The sequence below is a fragment of the Xenopus laevis genome, chromosome 1L (assembly GCF_017654675.1).
Source record: "Xenopus laevis strain J_2021 chromosome 1L, Xenopus_laevis_v10.1, whole genome shotgun sequence".
In the NCBI taxonomy this organism is placed as follows: Eukaryota; Metazoa; Chordata; class Amphibia; order Anura; family Pipidae; genus Xenopus; species Xenopus laevis.
In genome coordinates, this window is record NC_054371.1 from 138763238 (window position 1) to 138779443 (window position 16206).

The 16206-nt window shown below is 39.5% G+C and overlaps 1 protein-coding gene across 4 annotated transcripts in view; it reads right to left on the reverse strand.

The window, feature by feature from the left end:
• Positions 1–11968, reverse strand: part of vldlr.L (very low density lipoprotein receptor L homeolog) — a 42152-nt gene extending 30184 nt beyond the window's left edge. For 2 of the 4 annotated variants that reach the window (XM_018258485.2, XM_018258471.2), the window contains exon 1: positions 11668–11968. In XM_018258485.2, the coding sequence (XP_018113974.1) occupies positions 11668–11746 (79 nt within the window). In that variant the 5' untranslated portion in view covers positions 11747–11968. The remainder of the gene's footprint in view (positions 1–11667) is intronic. The other 2 variants (XM_018258477.2, XM_018258462.2) reach the window with 1 other exon arrangement.
• Positions 11969–16206: the final 4238 nt, after the last annotated feature.

Genomic DNA, 16206 nt, shown 5'->3' on the forward strand with positions numbered 1-16206 from the left:
TAATTATTTGATTATAATGGAGTTTATGGTAGACTGTGTTCCAGTCCAATGCATGGGGGGGGGGGAATCGGTGTCGCATGGGGGGCCTAGTTGTATGTTTATGTACGCCACTAGTTGCATACCTCCCAAACTGTCCCACTTTTTCACAGGGCAGTCACGATTTTGACAGCTCAACCTGCAGTCCCAGGTTTATTACTGAAATGTCCCGACTTTCTCTTTAAATTCCTGCACTGAACAGCCAGTAAAAGATACGTTTCTAACATAATTGGCTTTTGGCAGAGATTTTAATACAATCTGCCCCTATAAACACTACCATTAGACAACTCTTACAGTCCCTATGTACCGACTGCTTTGCAGCATCTCCCACCATAAAACCATTAACCCTTCCTGTAACCAGCCATGCTATTTTTAACTAGATGCACGCTCTGTGGATTCAACTTTGGCTCTTATAAGCATTAGAGACTATAAAAACAAACATTTTTCCTGCTATGCATGTTGTGGGTATTATACATGAAATTTGTAGTGCATTAATTCAGTCTTCTTTATTGGGTTACTTATTATTGATGGAATTATTATTGCATTTATCCTACATCATATTCTGGGGACACAGAACATGAACCTGGCACAGCATTTATGTTACTCAATGTTCAGGGGCATTGTAAAACCAGTCTGCTAATTGATCAAAGCATCTAGTGAACTTGATGGATGCATGTCTTTATTCAACCTAATTTACTGTTACTATGTAATTGGGCAATAAAGAAAAGATTTTCTGGAAATGCTAGTGATTTCACCCACCTGCGCGGAAGTCTGTGGGAACCGAGGCAGTTGCTGGTTAATTATCATAGCAGCAAATCTGACATTAACTGTAAATCAACATGTGTAAGGCAGACTTTAGCCTCCTTCCAACCCCAAAAAAAATAAAAATAAACCCTCTCCCTACAGGTAGATAAAATGTGATTTTTCCCACATTAAAAAATTTGTTAAGTGATCATGTTAAATCACATTTGTGATTTTAGAGTTTTTCGAAGTAGATTTGGAAATCCTATTTGATAAATTTACTTCTAGGCAGTAGCGTATTTAGTAATATGCAAGTAGAATAAGTGTCCCTTCTGAGCATGCCAGAAAGAACACAATCTGATGCAATGTCACAAAGCAACATGCATGAAATAATTTCCGCTGCACACTGACCCCCCCCACACACCTCTGCTGCCAGATTTCATAGGAAAGCATCTGCAAAAGCAAATTTTTTTTTTTTTTTTTTTTTTTTTTTTTTTTTAACCATACCTGTATGGTAAATATGCCTTTGAATGGCAAAACTACAAACTCTGAATCTTTTTCATTAAAAAAAAAAAAAAAAAAAAAAAAAAAAAAAGAAAATCTTATCTTCAAAACTCATAATACTGCACTGTACCTCCCACTAGTTCTTCGGCAGATCTAGACAAATATTCTACTTATGAAATTCACATTTCCCCCCGACTATATGCTGCCATTTATAGCAACCCCCAAATCACATAGCTCTTGAAGATTTGGTTCTCATTTTTAACACTATAGCAACAGCAAACAAATTCTAGCAGTGCCTCAAAACACTAAAGTTAACTCCGCAATGTCACATTTGGGAAGCAGATTCTCATCTCAAAATGGGCAGCTGCATTTGGTATGTAAAATTAGGAAGGCACAAATCTTTGCCAAACCTGTGTGGCAATATAAAAAATATTTACTTTAGTAGCCAATATTATTACATGTTTAGAATTGAGTGCTAAAACATTCCTTAAATACACAACAGTATTCATTCTAAACAAGCCTGCAGACAGGAAGTGATCACTGACTGATTACTTCCCACCTGTCCAATTAAAAAAAAAAAAGGGTAGATTTACTCAAAGGTGGGGGGGAAAAGCAGATGGTTTCCCATTCAAAAAGTCTGTCATTACTGCCAACTTTAATAAATGGAGGACCTGAAAGTTCAGGTCCCTATGGAGTCATATGGTCACCAACAGAGTATATGTGGTGTCACAGTATACCAACTTGTTACGAGTTTAACAAAGAAATAGTGAAATGTAGGGCAATGGAAGAGCTTAAAATCTGCCGCCAATTTAGCATTACATGCCATTTGAACAATTAATAGTGCTCCAAGTTACAGAAAGAAAAAAAAACAAAAAAACCAGCTTAACAGGAACCCTAACCCCAGGTACCAATCAGATCATAAAATCCCATACACAGAAGTGAATTGAATACAAGCAGAGGGAAAAACCAAAACCAAGCTAAAATAAGAGACTGTTTTGTCTCTTAAAAGCACAGTGAGACAAACCTATTTAAGATTTCTCAGCATAAAGCTGCATCTATACCACAGCTCTCATTAGAGAGAGACTAAGGGGAAAATTCATTAACTTCGAGTAAAGGAATAGAAGAAAAATATACTTTGAATTTCGAAGTGTTTTTGGCTACTTCGTCCTTCAACTCGAAGGATTCGAACTAAAAATCGTTCGACTATTCGATAGTCGAAGTACTGTCTCTTTAAGAAAAAACTTAAACCCCCTATAGTTCACCACCTAAAACCTACCGAACCCAATGTTAGCCTATGGGGAAGGTCCCCATAGGCTTGGCTAAGTTTTTTTGGTCGAAGGAGATCGTTGGATTAAAATCCTTCAAATCGCTCAATTCAAAGGATTTAATCGTTCGATCTAAGTATTTGTGCAAAATCCTTCAATTTATACATTTCCAGCTCAACTGATGCAACACATTTCCATATCACAAGAAAACCAAGCTGTCAAGAGTTCTACCCAATAAAGAACAAATATATTGGAAGGAAGAACCAGTTCTTACTGTGTAATGAAACCATATGCAGTCTGTTACAGATACAAAATTATAAAGCGTTTACCCACAATGTTTTTACAGAATACCTGTGCACCAGCAGTTATAAGGTATAAATGCACCCGAGCAATTGTGTCCGATTAAACAAAAACTTGAGCAAATATGCTTCAATCACTACAGTGAAAAATTCAGGGACAGGATTTTATCATTTGGCACTTGTCATCAAAATAATGTCTGCTTGTGATTCTTTAGAACTATTCATCTATTAGCAGGCTGCTGTGGGAAACTTGGGAGAGACTGCCACCTTTGAGGCCCAGTGCTACACAGAATAAGTAAGCACACCATTTAGAACAGGAGGCAGGATGGACAAAGCAGTGCCAAGCACAACTATGCAGCCATTTTTTGCGCAATTGTAACTTCAGCTGTAGATAGAAAAGGAATATTCACATCTCATGTGTGCAAAACACTGTTGTAATTAACTTACTTTGTATTTGATCCTTACATAATTTGTTGGAGGCAAAGTGATCCAATTGGATTTATTTAATGTTTAAGTGATTTTTTTTTAGCAGACAAGGTATTATCCAGTCCCAGGTCTTGGTTATTTTAACCGTTTATTTCCATTATGGCAAAAGTTGTCCCAGGCAGGAGTTACTCAGACTAGTAATGTGGTATCTACCACAGTCAACAGGCTTTCAATCCAACATCCCCATTGGGGATGATAAATTACTTTTCTGCTTGTCAGGAGTAGCATAGCAGTGAAGACATTTATTAAACTTTTGTGTGTATACACACACACACCCGCCTCTAATCCTATGCATTTTTTATTAGATCAATATACATGAGAAATTTAATATGCATCATTGCTCACTTTTACACATCTTGGCGACCTCTTGTGATTGCCAATATCCCTCCTACATCATGACCATAGATCATGACCAACCAACCCTAAATCAGAAATAGGAGGGATACACTCAAGGAGATCTATAAGGTTAAATAGGCTAAGCATATCCACATTTCAGATTAGTCAGTGCAAAAACAGGTATAGACTGACACATTTGGGCGGTGTCAATTATCAAAACACAATGAGAACTAATCTCAGTCACTGTTAGGTTGTCCACTTATTTTAACAAAACTTTTTTTAATTGTACTTTTCTCCCCAGAGCAAGTTCCACCAGAACAAATATACAATTCTTCCCCTCTGACTTTAATGGATTATGGGAAGTCTGAACAGAGATTCTCCTCCAGGATGAGAACCTTGCCTAGCAAATGACTAGTTACCAGGGGCAGCAAAAAGCTCCTCTTGTAATTTGAAGAATCAAATTTCTGTTCTTTGAAATGGAAAATCGTCTCTGCTAGTGCAAGGAGCGCAATAGCACTCTCTGGATTAGTGATGTGCCCTTGACCTGCTCCATCACTAAAAAGTTAAGCATGGAGTGGAGGAGGGGCAGCCGGGTTTTTTTTTTTTTTTTAATGCTTTGTAGGGTTCAGATTTACTCAGCCAGGCTCTATTTGGCCAAATCTGAATACTGCCAAGAGGCTCACATTTGGTCAAATCCTGGATTTGGTGTAGTCTTTGTTTTAACATACATTTGGTTTATTGTGTTCATTCCTCAGCTCGAGATAGTAGCAGTCAACATGCTTGTTTAGAAATCTGCAAATACCCTTCTTAGCTCCAAAATCATTGACCAGCACATAAGAGTAGTGACTCCACTGCAGTGCAATATGTTAAAGCCCTAAAAATAAGTAATATTATCCTGAATGTACAGTGACACAGTAAGGGAATGCACTAGGCCATCTTAGCATAATTAATCAGTATCCTTGGAAAATTGGGTTGCCAACTGAAGCACTTAAAGGACAAGGAAAGTCTAAAATAGAATAAGGCTAGAAATGCTGTATTTTGTATACTAAACATAAGCATGAACTTACTGCACCACAAAGTCTAATCAAACAAATGATTTATGCTTTCAAAGTTGGCCACAGGGGGCTGTCATCTTGTAACTTTGTTAAACATCTTGGCCTGACCCTGAACATGCTCAGTGTGGTCTGGGCTGCTTAGGGATCGTCATAAACAAAGCTGCTTGAGTTCTGCATAGCTGGTAAGTAAGGCGGGGGCTCCACCTGCTGTTCATAAGTATGATTGTTTCCCTGCTCAGCAGTTAGGGACTATCTGACAATTCCTATCCACAGCAGTAAATGAAGGGAGAATTTCACTGCATACAGTCAGGTTTCTTATAAAAACGGTACACATTTTTTAATTGAAGTATATTGGAGAAAGGTTTCTTTTTCATTAAAGAAAGTAAAAATGGGATTTTATTGTTTTGCCTTTCCTTGTCCTTTAATTGGTGGTTTATGTATTATCTGTTCTCCATGGCTGCTTTGTTAGGAGTCTACAGGATGTAACATTTTGTAGAGTTTTAGAGCACGGAATGGATTCCACAAGGAAACCCCTGAGCAATAGGAGTGTATGTGGAGGACTTTGAAGTCTTCAATATCATTCAGGTGAGGTGGGCAGGATAAAAGGGATGTCCATTTTAAGGACTACAGACGTGATACTATTACTACAGCTCCCAGGAGAAGTGTTGTACCCGGCCCAGAGGGTAAGGGGGGGCCCCAGCTGTGCTGCACTTCATTAGCCAGCCCCCCTGTTTTCATAAAGTTGCCGACTTCGGGGGGCATGAGCACCGGTGGGGGCAACTTCGGTCCATTCACTTCCCTTAATCATTTAAGTTCCGGTTGAGCTGCTCAGGGATTGGATAGCCGAGGTTTGACATTCCCCTCCAGCTCATCCAGTCGCCCTGCAGCTTTACCAGAACCTTAAATTCTGTGACCAATAAGGGAAGAAAATGCCGTCACTGGAAGAGGATGCAGCCACCTGTGCTCCCCCATCCCTTCCAAAGTTGGCAGCTCACTGGCAGCAGGTGGACCCTGCTAATTAAGTAAGTGTTCATGGCAGGGCCCATCTAAAGTTAACCCTTTGTGGTCCATGTAATTGTATGGGGGGGACCCTGGCTACCAATTTATTTTTAAACTTCCGGGGGGCTGGCCACCTTTTTTTTTTCATAGACGTGCAATATGTTGGCGCTATATAGACGTGTAATATGTTGGCGCTATATAAATACATGATAATAATAATAATAATAATAATAATAATAATAATAATAATAATAATAATAAGCCTGACTGCAAATTTTATGCCCCAACCACATGTTTTTTTATTAACATGTGGGGGACCCTAGCCAATGTTTTTTGCTTAGTTTTTACTGTGGAGAGGGGGGGTTGACCTGAGGGTGGAAATTGTCATATGGGACCCAGTGATTTCTGATGGCCCCCTGCCCATACTTTTCATAGCGTTCTGGAGTTGTCAGTTCTCAGAAATCCAAGAGCATATTTGCACCTGTTACAATTTGATACATTTCACAGCTCCATCTCTGGAATGCTAGAAACTATTGTATCAATTCTAACAGCTGCCTTTAATGAAATGTAGGGATAGCAGGACCAAAAGGTAAAAAACACAAAATAAAAACAGTTTACAAAATTGCAAACTCTTCCACCCCAACCCCCCCCCCCCACACACACACAGCCACGCCAAGGAGATGAGATAAGGTAAAAAATTTAATTTAAAAAAAAAAAACAACAAAAAACAAAACAATTAAAAATGCAAGGCATCTGAAAACTAAAAAGGTAAACTTCACTTTTTTGGCACACCAAAAAAGTGCGATAGAGTACACCCATTTTTTATTTTGCAATTATAGCAAACAAATCTTATTACAAGGGCATTTCCCTTTATTATGGGAATAGAAGCCATTGAACTTAAGTTTGCCTAAAGGGGAACTATCACAAAAATGAATATTTAAAATAAGCTTTATGATACTGGAATAACAAACTTCGTAAATATAAAATATTCGGCATCATTTCGGAAATAAATCAAGTTTATGTTCACTATCCCTCTCTCGGCATCTGTTTCTCTTCATTCGGTTTTCATGCAGAAGTTGGGTGTCAGATGAATGATCCAATCTATCTTATGGGGGGGGGGGGCTCCCTTTCCTAGCAGATGTATTAGTTCACTCAAAAAACCGATTCCAGTACAAACAAAATAACTGCCTTTTGCACAAATTCTGCATGTAGAGAGACATGATGTCTGATGATTATAATGGAGTGAGCTTGAATATGTCTTCTAGACTAGGCAAAAGGAGCCCCCTATAAGATATATTGGATTTAACAGTCAATTATCGGACACCCAACTGCTGCATGAAGACCTAATGAAGAGAAAGATGCTGAGAGGCATAGTGAAAATAAACCAGATATCAGAAACTGTACAGAATTTTTAATTGTATTTAGAATGTTACTTATTTCAGTTTGCTGAAACTTATTACATTTTCATTGTTGTGATAATTCCCCTTTTAATGAAATGCTCCTTCAACTTACAGTTCCAAGTGCTATACTGCATGGGTCTTCTATGGCAATCTTTACAGACAATAGAACGGTTCAGATTCTATTAACCATAAATAGAATTGCATACCTAACAGATTACACACATCATATAGATCCAAGTCTATACACATGGTATGCTGTGTGCCCATACAAAGCAATGCAATTACTACACCCTGAAGCAGGTGAACATTGAAGCCTACTTAAAATGGAAACACAAATTCAGTGTTTAATTCATACAGTTAACAAAATTGAGGAAATTGCACCATTAAAGTTATTTTTATAAAATGATTCCCACACTTCAGTCTGTAGCAGGACCTCTCAGGGTGAATTTTATTTTACACTACAACCCTTTAAATAAAGGACTTCATAAAATAGTATGCACAACATCAATTTCATAATGTTTATTCAGCTTTCCATGACTACAACAGTGTTTTAAAAAGATCCTACGGAGGGCTATAGAATGCCATTTTAATTTATGTTACAAAAAAGCTTATCAATACACCACTACACATGTGGACCCTACTTAAAGGGGTGGTTCACCTTTAAGGTAACATAGTATATATCTATGTTATAGAATAATTTAATTATTTGCATTCTGCTGACCCTTTCCAGCTTTCAAATGGGTGTCACTGACCCCACCTAAAAACAAATGCTCTAAGGTTACAAATGTAGGGCTACTGTATTTTTATTACTCATCTTTCTATTTAAAGGAGAACTAAACCCCCCATCCCATTCTGTCCATTGCCCCCCCCATGCTTTCTCCCTCTTTAGTAACTTAGTGGAAAAAGTATCCCTGTCGTGTACCTTGGCATAATTATGCAGAATAGTGCAACGTTGCTCTCCGGCGCCATCTTCTACATCTTCGGATACCCTTCCTTCAGCAATCTTCTGAGCTTTCCGCGCATGCGCAATAATACCAGAATGGTCGCAACTACGCATTTGTGAAAAAGCTCCATGCCGGCGCTCACTTCTGCGAGGAACCAGAAGATGACGCCGGAGAGCTACTCTGCATGAATATGCCAAGGTACATGACAGGGACACTTTTCCACTGAGTTACTGAGGAGGGAGAAAGCAGTGAGGATTTTTTGATTAACGGGGGGGGTTATTTCTCCTTTAAGCTAGTTTAGTTCTCATATTCATATCTATTCATGCAAACTGGAGAGCTGATGAACAGTGCCGGGCCACGCTGGGCTGGCGCCCTAGGCAGGCCCGGCGCCTGTGTAGTGTGTGCACGAATTTGGGTGCATGCGTGAATTTGCACTCGCACAAAGCGTGAAAAATGCATAGAGTCGGGCAGAGAAGGGAACCGGACTTGGGGTAGGCAACAGAGGAGGTACGTGCCTGGCGCCCTCCCAGCTTTGCACCATAGGCACGTGCCTACCCCTAGTTCCGGCCCTGCTGATGAATGAAAAGCTAAATAACTCAAAAACCAAAAATACAAAAAAATTAAAGCCAATTGCAAATAGTCTCAGAATATCACTACATCATTCTACAAGTTAACTCAAAGGTAAACAACCGCTTTAAAAAGCTTATATCACTTACTTTTCATCTACAATGAAAACATTTCAGCTCGGGCAATAGTTGGCCATTTCAGTGCAGGAAAGTACTGTATAGTCGATTGTACATTTACACTGGGCACAAACATTTTCCAATGCACATCTCATTAACCCATGTTCACCAACACAAGTTACTCAGCAGCTTTTTGCAGAAGTGAAAGTTACCACAAACCCATTCCCAAGATGGTGGTTATAGGGAATTCTGTTAGACTAGGGCCAGAAATCAGCAGGCTGACTTCAGCCCCTCCCCCCTTCCAACCGCTAACCGAATCTTCTTCTCTGCTCATATCTGGATGACTTCTGTCAAGTATAAAAGGTTGGGGGCCTCGGATTTAGATGTAAAGCAGCAGTAACGCCAAAAAAATGAAGGCTTTTTAAAGTAATTACAATATACTTTTAGCATGCACCGGTAAAAACCATGTGTTTGCTTCATAAAAAATACTATAGATAAGCTGCTGTGTAGTCACAGGGGCAGCCAGTCAAGCTGGGAAAAAAGGAGAATATACACAGGTTACATAGCACATAACAGATAAGCCCTGTCCAATACAATGCTGTTTGATTGGTTATCTATTATGTCACCTGTGCAGAGCAACATTACATTATATTTTAATTACTTTGCTACAATTTCATTTGTGAAACAAATGAATGGGTGAAACCAGAAACACCCCCCCCCCTCTCTCAAAATCTATTGATCCACAGTACAATATTGAGGGAAAAAAAGGAACCACATTTCCATTCACTGTGGATCACATGGACCAATCAAGTAAATCAATCCCTTTCCAATGTGAACAGCCAGACTGAACAATAACAGGATACCTTGGAAAGACAGCAGGTCTAAGGACAAGATGAATCTCTAAAATGCAACTTCTTGTATAACCAACAGAAATATCCAGCATTTCCAAATGTTATATATTTACAATAATCTGGCCAGTTTCATGGGAGTTTACAAGTTAGATTTTATTATTGCTCAGTGCAAGTAATGCCCTCATGCATAGAGACAAATAAGTCAGTTTTCTCTGTATAAGCCAGTACATGTTTTACTAGAAGTTTAGAATGCACACAACCTTTATATGGAGCATATTTTCTGTTAACATTTAGGGACAAGTCTTCCATGCAATATTTAGGATGACAATTGAAAGAGAAGATAAGACATTATAGCTTCTATAGGGTTTAACAGAGAGGCTGCCAGAAAAGAATCTTTGCTAGGAGTCTATTCCATGAGTTCTGAGCATGTGTGTGGTTAAATCCAGATGTCCGGCAGTCTGAACTACAGAAGTTTAGTGCAGTGGAAAGTGACCTTTCTCAAGCAAAGTCATTAGAAACTTTTAGGTTTGTCTTTACTTACACAACACAAAAGAGGTTGCGCTCCTTGCCCAGGTTACGGCTCTAATTTGGTCATATTAAAATATAATCCTTAGTATAAAGCAGATACAACACTATTTATTTAAATGAAGTCAGCTGAAAAATTTCAGGCCCCAATAGCATATCAAACAGCAAGTATGGTGCTTTATTATTAACAAACAAGCTAAAGGTGCTCAGTCTTAACCTGAAACAGAAAAGTCTCTCTCGTTAAATTAGCTTGTTAGCAATTGATCTGTAGAGTGGAAGAGCCAATAAAGCTAAATGGCACCTGCTTCCAATTGTCTGAAGGAAAAGGAAAAATGTCCTTGCAGGATAAGGATCACTTGTTCTACAATTACAATTCTGGGTGGCAGAAAGTAAAGGTAGTTTACACTTTCCCGGCCAACGATCTTTGTAGATTAAAAGCTATTTTTGGTTTAACCTATCACCTGACATTGGCTGCACGAACCATAATCCTAGAGTATGGAGTGGTTTTTTTTTTTTTTTTTTTTTTTTTTTTATATAGTAATTTTAAAGCCAAGGTAGCCAGAATAATAGTCAGAGAATACACAAAACAGACACTTATATACATACCCAGTACATGTGCCATACTTCCAGTGCTTCCCATTAGTTATACCTAGAATGAATTTGCAACACACCAGGCCGTGTCAGTGTGATGCCTCCAAAGTTATTCAAGGCACCTCTTAATCACAATAGCCCAACATGTTGCCTCTGTATTTACATCACCACTTGTATTCCACAGACAAGGCACTACATATGATTGAAGCCTATGTTTGGACCAACACTTCCATGTCCCTATAGTGAATTTTATAAAGTGCAGAACAGCTGCATAAACAGCCACTATACGCAGAACTGCACCATGAAGAATGGAGGATTAAGCCAAAATCCATTGAGGAAAAGAAGAGTCAAGATATCCCTTATACTAATCCCACTTAGTACAGGTCAAGAAAATGACTCACTACTGAGAAAAAGGGAGAGGGAAGACAACCTTAAAAAAACACTAAAGGTTGGCATGAGAAACCGGTCCCCCCTTTACTTTCCACAACATGTGCAAGCTGCCTGACAGAAATAGTAGCAGTCACACGCTCTCCCATACACTCCTACATTTACACATGACATTGCAGCCTGCTAGAGCACTCATGTTATTTCATGTGAGGCTGCTGTTCCTGACAAAGGAATATGCTGAACTGCTCAGCAGTAACAACAAGGCAAGCCCCAGAGTCACAGGTGTATGCTAGCGCCACCAGCAAGGACTCTTTACATGGGGCTATTGCTTAACCCTTTCGAGTCAAATGGGGTAACAATTCTTTTTGATAAGGATATAATCATGAAATATCAGTGAATTATGACAGGGGTATTAGCCAGCAGACGACTCGATAGGAAAAATCTGCCCCTTCCATTGGTATCCACTGCCCCGATCCATTCAAGTTTCGAGTCCCTTGTGCAGCAGAGACAAGAGCACCTCAATAAATGAGGGGTGCAGCAGACATGGCACCCACACGCCACTCACCATGAACCAAGCCGATATCCGGGCGCAGACAGCAACAGAGCAGTAAGAGCAGGACAACCCCCCTCCAGGAGCGATTCATCTCGCTGCACCCTGCAGCTCCGACCCCTCCTGAGAGCCTGCCGCCGGGGGAATACGCAAACCGAGGCTGCTCAGCTTCCCCTGCCTTCTACAGGACACCTCGCTGGCTCCCGGCAAAGAATAGAAGAATATCCACGGTGTTCCTGCGAGAAGCCGTCGTGGAGGTGGCGTTTGGATGGTACAATCCCTGTCAGGAGGAGGCAGGTCCGGTGATGAGGGAGAGACGTGCAGTTATAGGCGATTCCACAGACTCTTCCCTTTATAGCAGCGGCTGCATTTCCAGTAGGCGGCGTGAAGATGAAGATGTGGAGCGGCAGCAGCAGGCGGCGCCCCCGAGCACAAGCGCGGGCCGGACTGGGTTCTGGGATCCAGGTGCCGAGAGCCAGATCCGGGAAAATGCGCAGCCCTCTTGCTGCTGATAGGTATAGCTGTCAGTGTGCTTGTTATGTCATACACGGGGCAAGCACGTGGCAGGACTTTACATATAAATAGCGCTGCTACTCGGTGTCGCGTCAGAGAGCATTCTTTATGCTTGCTGCGGTTTCTGTGTCATATAGAGCGAACCGTCTGCACACAACTGTCAGTGTGTCTAGTACTAGAGAGGCTTGTCAGTCAGAGAGAGAGTGTGTAAGACTGGAGTACAAGCTGTCAGTATGCACAGTGCCACAGAGCTACAGCACAACAGGGAGCGCTGTCAGTAGTACACAGCAGCATACTGGCGCTTCCCACTATCAGTCTGTCTGTCTGTACTGTTGGAAGTATGGCTGATCAGTGCAAGGGGATGAGGGGCAGTGCAAGAGTGTTGGGGTCCACATCCAGCATTGTCATCATCGTGACAGGGTTTATTGCACGCTTATTTATTTACATTAGGCGCTGCATTTTCCTCAGAAGTCTTTGCAGTCTGGCTTTCATTTACAAGGTGCATACTGTAGCTTTTCATGCGGCATTGCTTAGTGTGTATGTCTCTTTCACTGCTTTAACTCTATTTGTGGTTTACCTTTACAGTAACTTTTACTATGTTATACAATGGCTAATTCTAAGCAACTTTTCAATTTTCCTTTCTTTATAGTTTTTGAATGATTTGCCTTTTTCTTCTGACTGTTTCCAGCTTTAAATGGGGGTCACCGACCTCATCTAAAAAACAAATGCTCTGTAAGGCTACACATTTATTGTTATGGCTACTTTTTATTATCAGCCTTCTATTCAGGCCTCATCTATTCATATTCCCCTCTTTTATTCAAATCAATGCATGGTTGTTAGGGTAATTTTGACCCTGGCAACCACATTGCTGAAATTGCAAACTGGAAAGCTGATGAATAAAAATCTGAATAACTAATAATAAAAAAAATATAACCAATTGCAAATTGAATATCACCCTCTACATCACACTAAACGTTAATTTAAAGGTGAACCACCCCTTTAAGCTCCTGCCCTAAAGTTTAGGAAGCACTGCTTTAAAGGGGATGTAAAGCCCAAAAAAAAAAAATCCCTTTTTTACTTTCTTTAATGAAAAAGAAATCGATATCCAATATACTGTAATAAAAAATGTGTACCGTTTTTATCAGAAACCTGACTGTATGCAGTGAAATTCCCCTTTCATATTACTTGCTCTGACTGATGTGGATAGGAAACTTCAGACAGTCCCTAACTGCTCTGCAGGGAAACAATCATACTTTCAAACAGCAGGGGGAGCCCCCCTACCTTTCAAGAGAAAGCACATTGGTACAACACAATAAATACTTGAACTTTTACATAGGAGATGCTTGTTCCTTGAATAAAAGGTTATATATATTTCAACCGTGCACCCCTGCTATATAACCTAAAAAAAATGATTGCCTTGGAGTGCGGATACTCACTGGACTGTGATATATATATATATATATATATATATATATATATATATATATATATATATATATATATATATATATTAGCTGTTGTTGCAACCTCTTTTTTAATAGCCGTTGTTGCATATTTGTAGGGACTGCACCCAGGGTCAGACTGGGCCGGGACACCGGGGAAAAAACTCAGTGGGCTCCGGCCCTCGTGGGCTACGACGCCCAAAACATTTTTGTTGCTTGTAGCTGTGTTATGCTGAAATCTCCTTTAAAGCTGGAGGAATAGGTTCCTAAAGTCCGATAAAGGACTTTATTTAGCTTGAATTAAAGGGGATGTTCACTTTCAAATTACCTTTAGTATGGCGGAGAGAGTGATATTCTGATTATTCTTTTTATTCTTTATGTTTTTTGAGTTATATAGCCTTTTATTCAGCAGCTCTCCAGTTTGCAATTTCAGCAGTCTGGTTACTATTACCTTATTACCCTGGCAACTGTGCATGGATTCACATAAAAGACTGGAATATGAATAGGAGAAGGCCTGAATAGAAAGATGAGTAATAACAATGACAATAAATGTGTAGCCTAAGGGCGTGTAGGCGCCAAACGCAGGAAAAATGCAGCATGTTGCGTCTGAACCTGCGTTCGGCGCCTACACGCGCCTGAGTGAGTACAGCCCCATTTCAAATAATGACTTGCGTCTATTCCTGCGATCCCCTGCGGCTGAACGCCAAAAAACGGAACGCAGGGGAGCGCAGGTCAAAACGCTCATGTGTAAGAGCCCTTATAGAGCATTTGTTTTTAGATGGGGGTCAGTGACCCCCCCCACCGGTTGAAAGCTGGAATGAGTCAGAAGAAGAAGTCAAATAATTCAAAAAGTATAAAAAATAAATAATGAAGACCAATTGAAAAGCTTAGAATTGGCCATTTTATAACATACTAAAAATTAACTTAAAGGTGAATCACCCCTTATAAAACAGCAATAACAACATTGACATACATCCTAGACCAGGGTTCTGTTGCTCTTACCAGTGCTTAAATCCAGACATACTGCCAGTGACTGCAGTAGACAGACTTATCCTATTAAGTTAATGACATTTGTCTCTGTGGGAACATTGCTGGCCATAGGAAAGCCTATTGGCAAGTAGCACCACAGCAGTGTGGTGGTAAAATGTAAGCTACTGAGTTTATGTGAGTGCTTGCCAACCAGTCTTTAGATCAGTTTCATGCCTAGCCCAGCCTCCAAGTTGCTCTGTTTTTGCTGGTTTAAACTGCTCTTTGCCCAGGCAGCTTACATCAGATATGCCTTCTAACATGCTCCAGGACAATAATGATTCATTTGTTTGTAGATCTAATTGCAGTAAAGTTCTGAATAACAACAAATCACAAGTGAAAATTGCAAGGTTCTGATATCCTGTATATCTAATATACTTCAAGCAACACAGTAGAACAGTAATATTCAGTATTTACACTTTCTTTTTGAATCTATATAGAGCACATTCAGCACAGTAAGTCTAAAATACTCAAGAGCAGAGTGTTATACAGCTCTTTTTAAGTAACATATCTCCCAGCATTCTCAGCATCCTCAATTGTCCATACCACAGTTTTGCAGCAGCAGAATTCTGAAGAGACTGTGTGTTTGCTGATTTGAAGAACATTACAGAACATTAGTGCTAAAAGGCTTTTATTTGATAGATAGTAGGTAGCAGGGTTACATTATGCAAGCAGAAAAATGTTACTTTTTAAAAATGAAAATAAACCATGTTTTTCTGTGGTACTCTACCAAACACTCCCACTCCCCCTGTTTTTATAGGCACATAAAACGGATCACTTTAATATAAAGTCTTTAGGCAAACTTGCTTAAACACATTTCCACATGCTTTTCTCTTTGCAGTCATGAAGAAAGTGACTCATGAAAGAAGATGATTTCTAGCACAGAGGAAACTGCTAGCCTCTCTAGCATCATTAAAGGCTGTAGATAATTAGTAATTATAGCAAATTATATGTGAGCTTTCTATAAATAAAGCATTGTAGCTTCTTATTTTCTAAAGGTAGTAGTTTTATACTTTAATTTGGGCAATTATGTATCTAACAATCTTCTCTGTGCAACAGAAGGTTTCTGAGAAATATACACATGGTCCTGACCTCTAACCTGCCAATGCATATGGCAATACTTTAAAAACAGAAGCCAATCCATTTAATTCATGGTGCATAATTACTTTATTACAACTCTAAACCCTAAAACATTTGTCTAAAAGGCATAGGGGACCTACTTGCAAACATTGCATAGAGTGTTTATACTTGCTTATATGCACTCACATAATGTAACTTTATTTAAACTGCCATTTTTGCATTGCTTCAGTCATTAATAACATGCTTGCAAAAACATGTATGACTTTTGGTTCAGAATGCTGAGGAATACTGATCATATGTGAAAGGATGGTTCACCAGAGGATACCTCCATAGTTTATTAGTATCTGTATAGAATTTTCACACCTTTATAAATATTGTTCATAGAGTAAGGTTTTAATTATTTTCTACAGCAAAGCTGATTGTATAACCACACAAGCATAAACTGTATGCTGAGTAGAAACAGATTGGAAATTGTAATAAAGAATTTCTTTAA